Source organism: Pseudorasbora parva, chromosome 6 (assembly GCF_024679245.1).
Source record: "Pseudorasbora parva isolate DD20220531a chromosome 6, ASM2467924v1, whole genome shotgun sequence".
NCBI lineage: Eukaryota > Metazoa > Chordata > Actinopteri > Cypriniformes > Gobionidae > Pseudorasbora > Pseudorasbora parva.
Window position 1 is genome coordinate 352,501 of NC_090177.1, and position 15,000 is coordinate 367,500.

The window sequence follows — 15,000 nt, forward strand, 5'->3', positions numbered from 1 at the left end:
AGCCGAATCGACACCTAGAAACACGAGATTAATATTAATAACGGAGACGGTGTTAATGAACCTGATGGGACGCGCGGCGTGAATTAATGAAGCCTGTTGTGTTTAAGTAACTGGGGACGGCATCAAAGCGACTGCACTCTCGTCTTCATCCGCAAAACTTCACTACCTGCTAACCAATCGGAGGACTCAGGTGACCCTGCCAAAAAAACACACACCCACGAGGAAGAGAAAGAGGAAGAGAAGGAGGAGAAACCCCTCCTTTAATCCTCTCTCCCTCTGATGCCACTTTCTGCTGTCCCACATTGAGATGTGAACGCGTGATCAGACCCGCTCCGTCTCTTTGTGCTCGCTCCAACTGGCACATTGGCGATATAAAGGGGGACACACACACACACACACACACAACACACACACACACACACACGAGAACTCACCGCAATAAAGTCTAACTGCTGATCTTTGTCATAATTAAAAACTCAAATCACTTTCAGAAGTTCCCTGTTTCAAACCTAATGTGGGTCAATCACAGACTAACCCAGCGGTTGGGTCTGCCCATGTTTGAGTGAGTGTTGCTGATAACACTTCAGTGGTTTCTGTGTTCTGGTCCAGAAGCTGGAGATGCTGCTCATGAAAGATCAGCGCATTAACCAGAGAGCGCTGCGAGCTGACCTTTCACATCGCTCTCGAGTCGTCATGCACTGGAGTTAAGTTCCCATAACGTTTGAAGATAAACTGGAATGTTCCCTCACATTTACTCTAATGTTTGCATAACCAAGAAGAAAGAAAATAAGTTTCTGAAGAACATGAAGAATTATCCAAAGGCTGTGAGCGCACATCGTGTAATGCTCAGACCTGCTGACCGGCACTTCTACAGTCACGACTAAAGGGTTAGAGAAATAAAAGAGGTACGTGTTTTAATCAAACGATTTAAGCTCAAACATCATCTCAACATCCAGCAACAAAACCCGGCAGCCGTCGTCAGGCCCAAGCGGACTGGAATTATCCCGACGGATGAGCGAAAGAAACGCTCCAGCATTCATAACGACAGAACGAGCGGCTGAGTGCTCATCACACGCCAGATTAACACGCTGGGGCCACATGATCCTCTTAAAGACAGTGACCAGAGGAGAGACATTACACACACACACGCACACACACACACACACACACACACACACACACACACACACACACACACACACACACACACACACACACACACACACACACACACACACACACACACACACACACACACACACACACACACACACACACACACACACACTGCCCCTAAACCTACCCATCACAGGAAACATTCTGCATTTTTACTTTCTCATAAAAACTCCTCCTGTGTGATTTATAAGCCTTTTGTAAAGTGGGGCCATGGGTAATGTCCTCATATTTCACCCTCTCCTGTAATACCTGTGTCATACCCATGGCATTATACACATTTGGGTCCTCATATGTCACAAAAACATGCCACACACACACACACACACACACACACACACACACACACACACACACACACACACACACACACACACACACACACACACACACTGAATCCAGTGATCAGAGCTGAATGGTCTTCATTACTCCCGTCACAAAGGATCTTTACTGTCACTTTTCTGTTTCTCACACAACTTTCAGAGTTTTTTGGCCACCGTCGGCTCTTGCGAGTTATGGAAAAGCTCAATGAAATAAATGAATAAAGAATGAAAGCTCATCCCAGAGGAAAGATAAGATGGAGGACAGAAGATGCTCCTCAGAGACGGAGAAAAGCTGCTGAACATCCATCCGTCTGATCGTACAAACTGATGCTTCAGCGAAACACACACACTTTCTGAAGTTGCCTCCGGACCATCATTCATGCACACACACACACACACACACACACACTACCGCTGCGCGTGTGTGTGTGGGCATGTTTTTGTGACATATGAGGACCCAAATGTGTGTAATGCCATGGGTATGACACAGGTATTACAGGAGAGGGTGAAATATGAGGACATTACCCATGGCCCCACTTTACAAAAGGCTTATAAATCACACAGGAGGAGGTGTGTGTGTGTGTGTGTGTGTGTGTGTGTGTGTGTGTGTGTGTGTGTGTGTGTGTGTGTGTGTGTGTGTGTGTGTGTGTGTGTGTGTGTGTGAGAGGATTTCTCAGACGAGAGGATTAAACACATCCGTGTCACTGTGACCAAACCAAAGCAAGCTTATATTATAATGATGGTCTTAGACTTGCATTGAGCATCAGATCCTCATGAGAATGATGAGCGAGTTATGATGAAACACACTTTACTATATTCACACAGAGGACGCAACTGAACACACACTCACTGGGATTCATCAGCAGATTAATGCTCTGCTAAACACACTCTTCTCAGTATTCCTGTCTTGTTTCCAGTCCAGACATCTAAAGATTCTTACTTTAAGAAACATTTACTAAACAACTTAAAGTAATTGTCTTGTTTTGGGGAAAATAACTCCAAATGAAGAGAGTTTTTGCTTAAAATAAGATAAATAATCTGCCAATGGGGTGAGAAAAATAATCTTAACTCAAACAGAAAACCAGAGATTAACTTGTGCTCGTCTGGTAAATGTTTCCTGAAGTGAGACTCGTGAGATGTGTTGAGGAACGCGAGACAGAAGCCGCGCGTGAGGAGAGCGTGGTGTGTGCGGTGCGAGCTCTTCCAGACGTTCTGCTGTATATTTAGGCAGTCATAAGGGGGGGGCGGCCCATCTTACCCACAGGTGGAGAAAGCACACGAGTCCGTTTTAAAGCATGTCATATTTATTGCACTTAAATATTGAAAATGGAAAATACACATTTTTCTATATACAAAATCATGCTTTGAAATAAAAAAATGCTAAATATTTAATGTAAGTTTTAAATATAAAAATACCAATAAATGAATTCAATGATTATTGATGTTGCTTTACACCGTCAGTAATGTAGGAGACGGCCCACAGGCGGGACTCCCGCTCTTTTATCTGATGGCCTTTTTAATCCTATATTTGAGCGATCATCATAAATTAGGGATCATTCAAAAGCGTACAAACTCAAAACTCATCCTGGGAAACCCGTGTAGAAATCAGACGCTGCGTTACCATGGCAACGGCGCTCACGTTTCTTCAGCAGGCTCCTCCCCCTAGTGGGCGGGGTCACGCTTCATATTACAAAATAATCTAAACCTGTGCTAATCTCGGCGCACATCCTCAGGAAGGTCTCGAGGCTCTATCTGTGGGGACGGTTGCCTGATGGGAGGGATATTTGGACACGAATTTACAGGAAAATTCATTTAAAAAACAATCACTGGAGTGTGTGTGACCCCGGTGGCCACTGGTGGTACTGCGCCGAAACACACACTCACGGGGACTGCACGCTTTCAGATACCGGCTTCAGATTTATAACTCAACTTGGTTAGACACATGGCTTCGATATTTTAGAGTAATTTTAGATTAAAATGTTTCACTGAAATATATCTTTTATAATGTAAAATATTTAGGTCAGTATTTTTAATTTACAGTTAATTTAATTGAATATAACTTCCAAAACTTTATCATAACGTTCACTTCAGCAATAATCTGCCGAGGGGCGTTAAAGTGTGTTAGTAAGCGTTGAAGATCACACTGAACACCATCGTTATTAAGGGTTATTTAATGATCAAATGATACGTGTGTGTGTGTGTGTGTGTGTGTGTGTGTGTAAACGAGCCTGAGGGACGTTAGCATTCATTAATCAGTGCAGATTTAATAACAGCAGTAAACATCATCAGGATTATGAAGATTACAGTTTCCTGGTCACACACGTCCCACAATGCACCTCTGCTGGCGGCTCACAGGACGACACCTACCACACACACACACACACAGAGAGAGAGACAAATTAAGCACTCGAGTAGACAAAATACAGGAAACCACAGCTAATATTTTCTGATGGATCTGAGCTGAACTGAACTACTGCTGAACACACACTAGGCATGTGCCGATATCAATTTTTCATGTTGCGATTAATTGATGAAGTTTTATCACGATATACGATATTATCACGATATTGAAATAAGTTGCAAAAAAAAGTTGCCATAGCATAACAGCTTTAAGAACTATTTTTGCAAGAACAAAAATAACTGAATGTTTAAATACAATAATGCACCAAAAATATATACAGCTCTGGAAAAATATTAAGAGACGCCTCATTGAGAAATCAATGTTAAGTGGTCTCTTGATATTTTTCAGAGCTGTAAAAGTACAATTTTCAAACAGATTAAAGTGCAAAAGAATTAGGCTATAAAGAACAACAGGTAGGCTAACACATTACAATAAGGTCTCATTAGTTTATGCATTCACTAAGATTGAGCTATAGCTACATTTGGTACAGAAAGTATAATGTTTCTGGTAATGTTAGTTAAGAAATACTGATCATTGTTAGTTTTATCTTAGGTCCATTAAAAAAGTTATTTTGATTTTAATGTTATTAAACAGTAACTAAGAAATTAACATAGAATGATTCATTCTTTCATTCAAGTATTTTTCATTGTCAGTTTGGTAATAATGAATTAACATGTTAACTAATGAAGTCGTATCTCAAAGTTATACTGAACAATAACAGAACGTTCTAATCATTAGGGTATGTTGTAGTCCAGATTAAAACATAAAAATGTTTAAGTTTGAGAATAAATAGCCTATGAAGTCTTTAAGTATTAAGTATTTGGTGCTGTGATGAACAACATTGAGATTACAGAAACGAATGGATGTTTTAAAAACTACACGCGTTTTGTTTGTTTGCTGGTTTCCGGGGTAACCGCAGCATTCTGCAGTTCATCAGCGCCCTCTGCTGTCACTGAGCGGCACTTCAGCAGCGCGTCTCCTTCACCGGTTCATCAGCGCCCTCTGCTGTCACTGAGCGGCACTTCAGCAGCGCGTCTCCTTCACCGGTTCATCAGCGCCCTCTGCTGTCACTGAGCGGCACTTCAGCAGCGCGTCTCCTTCACCGGTTCATCAGCGCCCTCTGCTGTCACTGAGCGGCACTTCAGCAGCGCGTCTCCTTCACCGGTTCATCAGCGCCCTCTGCTGTCACTGAGAGGCACTTCAGCAGCGCGTCTCCTTCACCGGTTCATCAGCGCCCTCTGCTGTCACTGAGCGGCACTTCAGCAGCGCGTCTCCTTCACCGGTTCATCAGCGCCCTCTGCTGTCACTGAGCGGCACTTCAGCAGCGCGTCTCCTTCACCGGTTCATCAGCTCCCTCTGCTGTCACTGAGCGGCACTTCAGCAGCGCATCTCCTTCACCGGTTCATCAGCGCCCTCTGCTGTCACTGAGCTGCGGCACTTCAGCAGCGCGTCTCCTTCACCGGTTCATCAGCGCCCTCTGCTGTCACTGAGCGGCACTTCAGCAGCGCGTCTCCTTCACCGGTTCATCAGCGCCCTCTGCTGTCACTGAGCGGCACTTCAGCAGCGCGTCTCCTTCACACGTTCATCAGCGCCCTCTGCTGTCACTGAGCGGCACTTCAGCAGCGCGTCTCCTTCACCGGTTCATCAGCGCCCTCTGCTGTCACTGAGCGGCACTTCAGCAGCGCGTCTCCTTCACCGGTTCATCAGCGCCCTCTGCTGTCACTGAGCGGCACTTCAGCAGCGCGTCTCCTTCACCCGTTCATCAGCGCCCTCTGCTGTCACTGAGCGGCACTTCAGCAGCGCGTCTCCTTCACCGGTTCATCAGCGCCCTCTGCTGTCACTGAGCAGCACTTCAGCAGCGCGTCTCCTTCACCGGTTCATCAGCGCCCTCTGCTGTCACTGAGCGGCACTTCAGCAGCGCGTCTCCTTCACCGGTTCATCAGCGCCCTCTGCTGTCACTGAGCAGCGGCACTTCAGCAGCGCGTCTCCTTCACCGGTTCATCAGCGCCCTCTGCTGTCACTGAGCGGCACTTCAGCAGCGCGTCTCCTTCACCGGTTCATCAGCTCCCTCTGCTGTCACTGAGCGGCACTTCAGCAGCGCGTCTCCTTCACCGGTTCATCAGCTCCCTCTGCTGTCACTGAGCGGCACTTCAGCAGCGCGTCTCCTTCACCGGTTCATCAGCGCCCTCTGCTGTCACTGAGCGGCACTTCAGCAGCGCGTCTCCTTCACCCGTTCATCAGCGCCCTCTGCGGTCACTGAGCGGCACTTCAGCAGCGCGTCTCCTTCACCGGTTCATCAGCGCCCTCTGCTGTCACTGAGCGGCACTTCAGCAGCGCGTCTCCTTCACCGGTTCATCAGCGCCCTCTGCTGTCACTGAGCGGCACTTCAGCAGCGCGTCTCCTTCACCGGTTCATCAGCGCCCTCTGCTGTCACTGAGCGGCACTTCAGCAGCGCGTCTCCTTCACCGGTTCATCAGCGCCCTCTGCTGTCACTGAGCGGCACTTCAGCAGCGCGTCTCCTTCACCGGTTCATCAGCGCCCTCTGCTGTCACTGAGCGGCACTTCAGCAGCGCGTCTCCTTCACCGGTTCATCAGCGCCCTCTGCTGTCACTGAGCGGCACTTCAGCAGCGCGTCTCCTTCACACGTTCATCAGCGCCCTCTGCTGTCACTGAGCGGCACTTCAGCAGCGCGTCTCCTTCACACGTTCATCAGCGCCCTCTGCTGTCACTGAGCGGCAGCAGCGCGTCTCCTTCACCGGTTCATCAGCGCCCTCTGCTGTCACTGAGCGGCACTTCAGCAGCGCGTCTCCTTCACCGGTTCATCAGCGCCCTCTGCTGTCACTGAGCGGCACTTCAGCAGCGCGTCTCCTTCACCGGTTCATCAGCGCCCTCTGCTGTCACTGAGCGGCACTTCAGCAGCGCGTCTCCTTCACCCGTTCATCAGCGCCCTCTGCTGTCACTGAGCGGCACATCAGCAGCGCGTCTCCTTCACACGTTCATCAGCGCCCTCTGCTGTCACTGAGCGGCACTTCAGCAGCGCGTCTCCTTCACACGTTCATCAGCGCCCTCTGCTGTCACTGAGCGGCACTTCAGCAGCGCGTCTCCTTCACCGGTTCATCAGCGCCCTCTGCTGTCACTGAGCGGCACTTCAGCAGCGCGTCTCCTTCACCGGTTCATCAGCGCCCTCTGCTGTCACTGAGCGGCACTTCAGCAGCGCGTCTCCTTCACCGGTTCATCAGCGCCCTCTGCTGTCACTGAGCGGCACTTCAGCAGCGCGTCTCCTTCACCGGTTCATCAGCGCCCTCTGCTGTCACTGAGCGGCACTTCAGCAGCGCGTCTCCTTCACCGGTTCATCAGCGCCCTCTGCTGTCACTGAGCGGCACTTCAGCAGCGCGTCTCCTTCACCGGTTCATCAGCGCCCTCTGCTGTCACTGAGCGGCACTTCAGCAGCGCGTCTCCTTCACCGGTTCATCAGCGCCCTCTGCTGTCACTGAGCGGCACTTCAGCAGCGCGTCTCCTTCACCGGTTCATCAGCGCCCTCTGCTGTCACTGAGCGGCACTTCAGCAGCGCGTCTCCTTCACCGGTTCATCAGCGCCCTCTGCTGTCACTGAGCGGCACTTCAGCAGCGCGTCTCCTTCACCGGTTCATCAGCGCCCTCTGCTGTCACTGAGCGGCACTTCAGCAGCGCGTCTCCTTCACCGGTTCATCAGCGCCCTCTGCTGTCACTGAGCGGCACTTCAGCAGCGCGTCTCCTTCACCGGTTCATCAGCGCCCTCTGCTGTCACTGAGCGGCACATCAGCAGCGCGTCTCCTTCACCGGTTCATCAGCGCCCTCTGCTGTCACTGAGCGGCACTTCAGCAGCGCGTCTCCTTCACCGGTTCATCAGCGCCCTCTGCTGTCACTGAGCGGCACTTCAGCAGCGCGTCTCCTTCACCGGTTCATCAGCGCCCTCTGCTGTCACTGAGCGGCACATCAGCAGCGCGTCTCCTTCACCGGTTCATCAGCGCCCTCTGCTGTCACTGAGCGGCACTTCAGCAGCGCGTCTCCTTCACCGGTTCATCAGCGCCCTCTGCTGTCACTGAGCGGCACTTCAGCAGCGCGTCTCCTTCACCGGTTCATCAGCGCCCTCTGCTGTCACTGAGCGGCACATCAGCAGCGCGTCTCCTTCACCGGTTCATCAGCGCCCTCTGCTGTCACTGAGCGGCACTTCAGCAGCGCGTCTCCTTCACCGGTTCATCAGCGCCCTCTGCTGTCACTGAGCGGCACTTCAGCAGCGCGTCTCCTTCACCGGTTCATCAGCGCCCTCTGCTGTCACTGAGCGGCACTTCAGCAGCGCGTCTCCTTCACCCGTTCATCAGCGCCCTCTGCGGTCACTGAGCGGCACTTCAGCAGCGCGTCTCCTTCACCGGTTCATCAGCGCCCTCTGCTGTCACTGAGCGGCACTTCAGCAGCGCGTCTCCTTCACCGGTTCATCAGCGCCCTCTGCTGTCACTGAGCGGCACTTCAGCAGCGCGTCTCCTTCACCGGTTCATCAGCGCCCTCTGCTGTCACTGAGCGGCACTTCAGCAGCGCGTCTCCTTCACCGGTTCATCAGCGCCCTCTGCTGTCACTGAGCGGCACTTCAGCAGCGCGTCTCCTTCACCGGTTCATCAGCGCCCTCTGCTGTCACTGAGCGGCACTTCAGCAGCGCGTCTCCTTCACACGTTCATCAGCGCCCTCTGCTGTCACTGAGCGGCACTTCAGCAGCGCGTCTCCTTCACACGTTCATCAGCGCCCTCTGCTGTCACTGAGCGGCAGCAGCGCGTCTCCTTCACCGGTTCATCAGCGCCCTCTGCTGTCACTGAGCGGCACTTCAGCAGCGCGTCTCCTTCACCGGTTCATCAGCGCCCTCTGCTGTCACTGAGCGGCACTTCAGCAGCGCGTCTCCTTCACCGGTTCATCAGCGCCCTCTGCTGTCACTGAGCGGCACTTCAGCAGCGCGTCTCCTTCACCCGTTCATCAGCGCCCTCTGCTGTCACTGAGCGGCACATCAGCAGCGCGTCTCCTTCACACGTTCATCAGCGCCCTCTGCTGTCACTGAGCGGCACTTCAGCAGCGCGTCTCCTTCACACGTTCATCAGCGCCCTCTGCTGTCACTGAGCGGCACTTCAGCAGCGCGTCTCCTTCACCGGTTCATCAGCGCCCTCTGCTGTCACTGAGCGGCACTTCAGCAGCGCGTCTCCTTCACCGGTTCATCAGCGCCCTCTGCTGTCACTGAGCGGCACTTCAGCAGCGCGTCTCCTTCACCGGTTCATCAGCGCCCTCTGCTGTCACTGAGCGGCACTTCAGCAGCGTGTCTCCTTCACCGGTTCATCAGCGCCCTCTGCTGTCACTGAGCGGCACTTCAGCAGCGCGTCTCCTTCACCGGTTCATCAGCGCCCTCTGCTGTCACTGAGCGGCACTTCAGCAGCGCGTCTCCTTCACCGGTTCATCAGCGCCCTCTGCTGTCACTGAGCGGCACTTCAGCAGCGCGTCTCCTTCACCGGTTCATCAGCGCCCTCTGCTGTCACTGAGCGGCACTTCAGCAGCGCGTCTCCTTCACCGGTTCATCAGCGCCCTCTGCTGTCACTGAGCGGCACTTCAGCAGCGCGTCTCCTTCACCGGTTCATCAGCGCCCTCTGCTGTCACTGAGCGGCACTTCAGCAGCGCGTCTCCTTCACCGGTTCATCAGCGCCCTCTGCTGTCACTGAGCGGCACTTCAGCAGCGCGTCTCCTTCACCGGTTCATCAGCGCCCTCTGCTGTCACTGAGCGGCACTTCAGCAGCGCGTCTCCTTCACCGGTTCATCAGCGCCCTCTGCTGTCACTGAGCGGCACATCAGCAGCGCGTCTCCTTCACCGGTTCATCAGCGCCCTCTGCTGTCACTGAGCGGCACTTCAGCAGCGCGTCTCCTTCACCGGTTCATCAGCGCCCTCTGCTGTCACTGAGCGGCACTTCAGCAGCGCGTCTCCTTCACCGGTTCATCAGCGCCCTCTGCTGTCACTGAGCGGCACATCAGCAGCGCGTCTCCTTCACCGGTTCATCAGCGCCCTCTGCTGTCACTGAGCGGCACTTCAGCAGCGCGTCTCCTTCACCGGTTCATCAGCGCCCTCTGCTGTCACTGAGCGGCACTTCAGCAGCGCGTCTCCTTCACCGGTTCATCAGCGCCCTCTGCTGTCACTGAGCGGCACATCAGCAGCGCGTCTCCTTCACCGGTTCATCAGCGCCCTCTGCTGTCACTGAGCGGCACTTCAGCAGCGTGTCTCCTTCACCGGTTCATCAGCGCCCTCTGCTGTCACTGAGCGGCACTTCAGCAGCGCGTCTCCTTCACCGGTTCATCAGCGCCCTCTGCTGTCACTGAGCGGCACTTCAGCAGCGCGTCTCCTTCACCCGTTCATCAGCGCCCTCTGCGGTCACTGAGCGGCACTTCAGCAGCGCGTCTCCTTCACCGGTTCATCAGCGCCCTCTGCTGTCACTGAGCGGCACTTCAGCAGCGCGTCTCCTTCACCGGTTCATCAGCGCCCTCTGCTGTCACTGAGCGGCACTTCAGCAGCGCGTCTCCTTCACCGGTTCATCAGCGCCCTCTGCTGTCACTGAGCGGCACTTCAGCAGCACGTCTCCTTCACCGGTTCATCAGCGCCCTCTGCTGTCACTGAGCGGCACTTCAGCAGCGCGTCTCCTTCACCGGTTCATCAGCGCCCTCTGCTGTCACTGAGCGGCACTTCAGCAGCGCGTCTCCTTCACACGTTCATCAGCGCCCTCTGCTGTCACTGAGCGGCACTTCAGCAGCGCGTCTCCTTCACACGTTCATCAGCGCCCTCTGCTGTCACTGAGCGGCACTTCAGCAGCGCGTCTCCTTCACCGGTTCATCAGCGCCCTCTGCTGTCACTGAGCGGCACTTCAGCAGCGCGTCTCCTTCACCGGTTCATCAGCGCCCTCTGCTGTCACTGAGCGGCACTTCAGCAGCGCGTCTCCTTCACCCGTTCATCAGCGCCCTCTGCTGTCACTGAGCGGCACATCAGCAGCGCGTCTCCTTCACACGTTCATCAGCGCCCTCTGCTGTCACTGAGCGGCACTTCAGCAGCGCGTCTCCTTCACACGTTCATCAGCGCCCTCTGCTGTCACTGAGCGGCACTTCAGCAGCGCGTCTCCTTCACCGGTTCATCAGCGCCCTCTGCTGTCACTGAGCGGCACTTCAGCAGCGCGTCTCCTTCACCGGTTCATCAGCGCCCTCTGCTGTCACTGAGCGGCACTTCAGCAGCGCGTCTCCTTCACCGGTTCATCAGCGCCCTCTGCTGTCACTGAGCGGCACTTCAGCAGCACGTCTCCTTCACCGGTTCATCAGCGCCCTCTGCTGTCACTGAGCGGCACTTCAGCAGCGCGTCTCCTTCACCGGTTCATCAGCGCCCTCTGCTGTCACTGAGCGGCACTTCAGCAGCGCGTCTCCTTCACCGGTTCATCAGCGCCCTCTGCTGTCACTGAGCGGCACATCAGCAGCACGTCTCCTTCACCGGTTCATCAGCGCCGTCTGCTGTCACTGAGCGGCACTTCAGCAGCGCGTCTCCTTCACCGGTTCATCAGCGCCCTCTGCTGTCACTGAGCGGCACTTCAGCAGCGCGTCTCCTTCACCGGTTCATCAGCGCCCTCTGCTGTCACTGAGCGGCACTTCAGCAGCGCGTCTCCTTCACACGTTCATCAGCGCCCTCTGCTGTCACTGAGCGGCACTTCAGCAGCGCGTCTCCTTCACCGGTTCATCAGCGCCCTCTGCTGTCACTGAGCGGCACTTCAGCAGCGCGTCTCCTTCACCGGTTCATCAGCGCCCTCTGCTGTCACTGAGCGGCACTTCAGCAGCGCGTCTCCTTCACCGGTTCATCAGCGCCCTCTGCTGTCACTGAGCGGCACTTCAGCAGCGCGTCTCCTTCACCGGTTCATCAGCGCCCTCTGCTGTCACTGAGCGGCACTTCAGCAGCGCGTCTCCTTCACACGTTCATCAGCGCCCTCTGCTGTCACTGAGCGGCACATCAGCAGCGCGTCTCCTTCACCGGTTCATCAGCGCCCTCTGCTGTCACTGAGCGGCACTTCAGCAGCGCGTCTCCTTCACCGGTTCATCAGCGCCCTCTGCTGTCACTGAGCGGCACTTCAGCAGCGCGTCTCCTTCACCGGTTCATCAGCGCCCTCTGCTGTCACTGAGCGGCACTTCAGCAGCGCGTCTCCTTCACCGGTTCAGTCATGTGCAAACGCACGTTGGGCTTGTTTATATCTGAGCGCGTGTCCCTTTGACGCAGAATACAGCGGTGTTGAGCATTTATACGGTTGATGGGCAATGTATTCTTGAGTGCATTATAAAAAAATTATACATTGTTAATAAATTATTATTAACGATATTTTAAAGTACCCACGATAACAATATCGTGCATATTAATTATCGTGATAAATCGCATTATCGAAAATCGGCACATGTCTAACACACACACACACAGATGGATCATCAGGGAACAACACACACATACACTCTCTCTCACACACACACTTTTACACACACAAAAAAGGTTCTCAGCTCAGTCAGATTCAGAGTCAGATTCACTCTGAGCGGATCACTGAATCAGTGAGTCATATTCACTCTTTGCGGATCACTGAATCAGTGAGTCAGATTCCCTCAAAGCAGATCACTGAATCAGCGAGTCATATTTACTTTGAGTGGATCAGTGAGTCATATTCACTTTGAGCGGATCACTGAATCAGTGAGTCATATCCAATTTGAGCGGATCACTGAATCAGTGAGTCAGATTCCCTCCGAGCGGATCACTGAATCAGTGAGTCAGATTCCCTCCGAGCGGATCACTGAATCAGTGAGTCAGATTCCCTCCGAGCAGATCACTGAATCAGTGAGTCAGATTCCCTCCGAGCGGATCACTGAATCAGTGAGTCAGATTCCCTCCGAGCGGATCACTGAATCAGTGAGTCAGATTCCCTCCGAGCGGATCACTGAATCAGTGAGTCAGATTCCCTCCGAGCGGATCACTGAATCAGTGAGTCAGATTCCCTCCGAGCAGATCACTGAATCAGTGAGTCAGATTCCCTCCGAGCGGATCACTGAATCAGTGAGTCAGATTCCCTCCGAGCGGATCACTGAATCAGTGAGTCACTCCTGAAGTGTGTGTTCTCACCGTCTGATGGTGTGTGTGGTCCTCAAGCGAGATCGGTTTCTCCTGAGGCGATGTTTGAGCACACCAGCCGAATCAGCTCCAGGAAACGCATCACCAAACGCTGCAACAAACACACACACACACACACACACACACACACACACACACACACACACACACACACACACACACACACACTATTTCTTCACACTGAAGTAAAGCATGTGACTATGAAGCTGAAGTATAAAGCTGGACTTGTACCTGGCATGCGTCCGTCTCAGGGTTTCCCATGATGCCGAGTGAGGGTGTGTGTGTGTGTGAGTGTGTGAGGCTCATCCTGGAGAGCTGAAGCATGAGCTCCTCCTGTGACGGGGCTTGTTTGGCCAGAGAGACGCTCATCTGAAAGCAGAACACACACAGAAGCACTGAAACACACACACACACACATCCACACACACACTAAAGAACTGACACACACACACACACACACACACACTAGTGTTGTCAAATCGATACTGAAATGTTAAGAATGAGCCTCTTGGAGTGCTGTTGAGCTGTAATCGTAAACGCCCCTGATTGGCCGTTGTGCTCGTCGGATGGGCCTGTGATTGGCTACTACGATCAGCACACGCAGCGGTTTGAAAGATCACGGGAGTGTTGTAAAGCCCAATCAGCCGTCAGCCAGCGGACCCATCGGCAGACAGACTCCTGCATTCGAACGCTGTGTGTGTGTGTGTGTGTGCGCTCTGAGAAAAGCCTCAGTGATGTATCTTTAGCAGCGGGGTCAGCTCATTCAGCACTATCCAGCACTTCGTTACCGTACTCAAGCAGAGATTCTGGGTATCTATACTTTACTGGAGTAATTATTTTTCTGCCTACTTTTTACTTCTACTCCTTACATTTTCATGCAATTATCTGTACTTTCTACTCCTTACTTTTTAAAAATAGCCTCGTTACTCCTCTTTCATTTCATCTTGTTTAAAAAAAACTATGCAGATAAATCGCGTCATCCTGATAGTGTGAATATGACTGTGGTTGGATGAGAAGTGTAAACATATACCATTCCAACACCCTATTGGTTACTACGAGCCTGCACATGACTCAAAGCACAAATCACACACGGTGTTGCCAGATTGGGCGGGTTCCAGCGGACGAGCACGCACTGTCAGCCAATCAGCGATCAGCAGCAGACGCGCTCATTCATGACAGCCAGCTCGTCGTAGCTGTATATTCAAGTGATCGCTATGCTAAAGTGGCATACATACAGTATACACAAGCCGTTTCTACAGTCAGGAGTGGGAGAGGGAACCATCTCTCAAACGTGGATTACACCTGTGACTCGAAGATAGGGCTGCACGTTTTCAAGTTTTTCATTAACCGTTAACCGAGGCCCTTAGCGGTTAATACTCGGTTAACCATAGTGTGCGTCAGGGTTATTTTTAGCTTATTAATTTGACGACCACCATCTCCGTAGTGAACGCGCCTATAGAGAGAAATGCACATCATGGATTACATAATCAGAGAGTAGCCTATTTATTTTCGTTTTAAATTGTTAAAAGACATTTCAAGTTTCTTAAGATCTAGTTCATGTCTGCGAGGCGTACGCTGAGTTTCGTTAAATTAGGATGAGATGCGCTCCAGTTCACGAGCAATGCGTGCGCCTGCACGATTAGAGCATGTAACGTTAGTAAAATATGCAGCCAAAAATGATTCACAAAGCGTTTGACTCGCGCGGCTGTTCAAGCATCTGTGGTCTCGTCCCTTCAGCTCTGGCCATCTTGCTTTCAGTCCGCGATTAGCTTTTTTGTTTTCTTCATTACAGTTAAAGTAACGTCTGCTTTTCTCTAGTCATTCACAAGTTTCTGACTTCAAACTTTCTTTCTTCTGCTCCGTTATGCACAGCGCGCGCGGCTCGCGCTCTGCTTCTGCCCTAATGCG

At 52.5% G+C, this 15,000-nt stretch overlaps 1 protein-coding gene across 4 annotated transcripts in view; it reads right to left on the minus strand.

Moving 5' to 3' along the window:
- Positions 1 to 2,807: 2,807 nt before the first annotated feature.
- The window catches only part of LOC137078216 (coiled-coil domain-containing protein 171-like), a 79,196-nt gene continuing 67,003 nt past the window's right edge, over positions 2,808 to 15,000 (minus strand). For 2 of the 4 annotated variants that reach the window (XM_067445344.1, XM_067445343.1), the window contains exons 21-23: positions 13,324 to 13,461; positions 13,084 to 13,183; positions 2,809 to 3,859 (exon numbers count right to left, since the gene is read on the minus strand). In XM_067445344.1, coding sequence (XP_067301445.1) covers positions 13,106 to 13,183; positions 13,324 to 13,461 — 216 coding nt within the window. In that variant the 3' untranslated portion in view covers positions 2,809 to 3,859; positions 13,084 to 13,105. Of the gene's footprint in view, positions 3,860 to 13,083; positions 13,184 to 13,323; positions 13,462 to 15,000 lie in introns of all 4 variants that reach the window. The other 2 variants (XM_067445342.1, XM_067445340.1) reach the window with 2 other exon arrangements.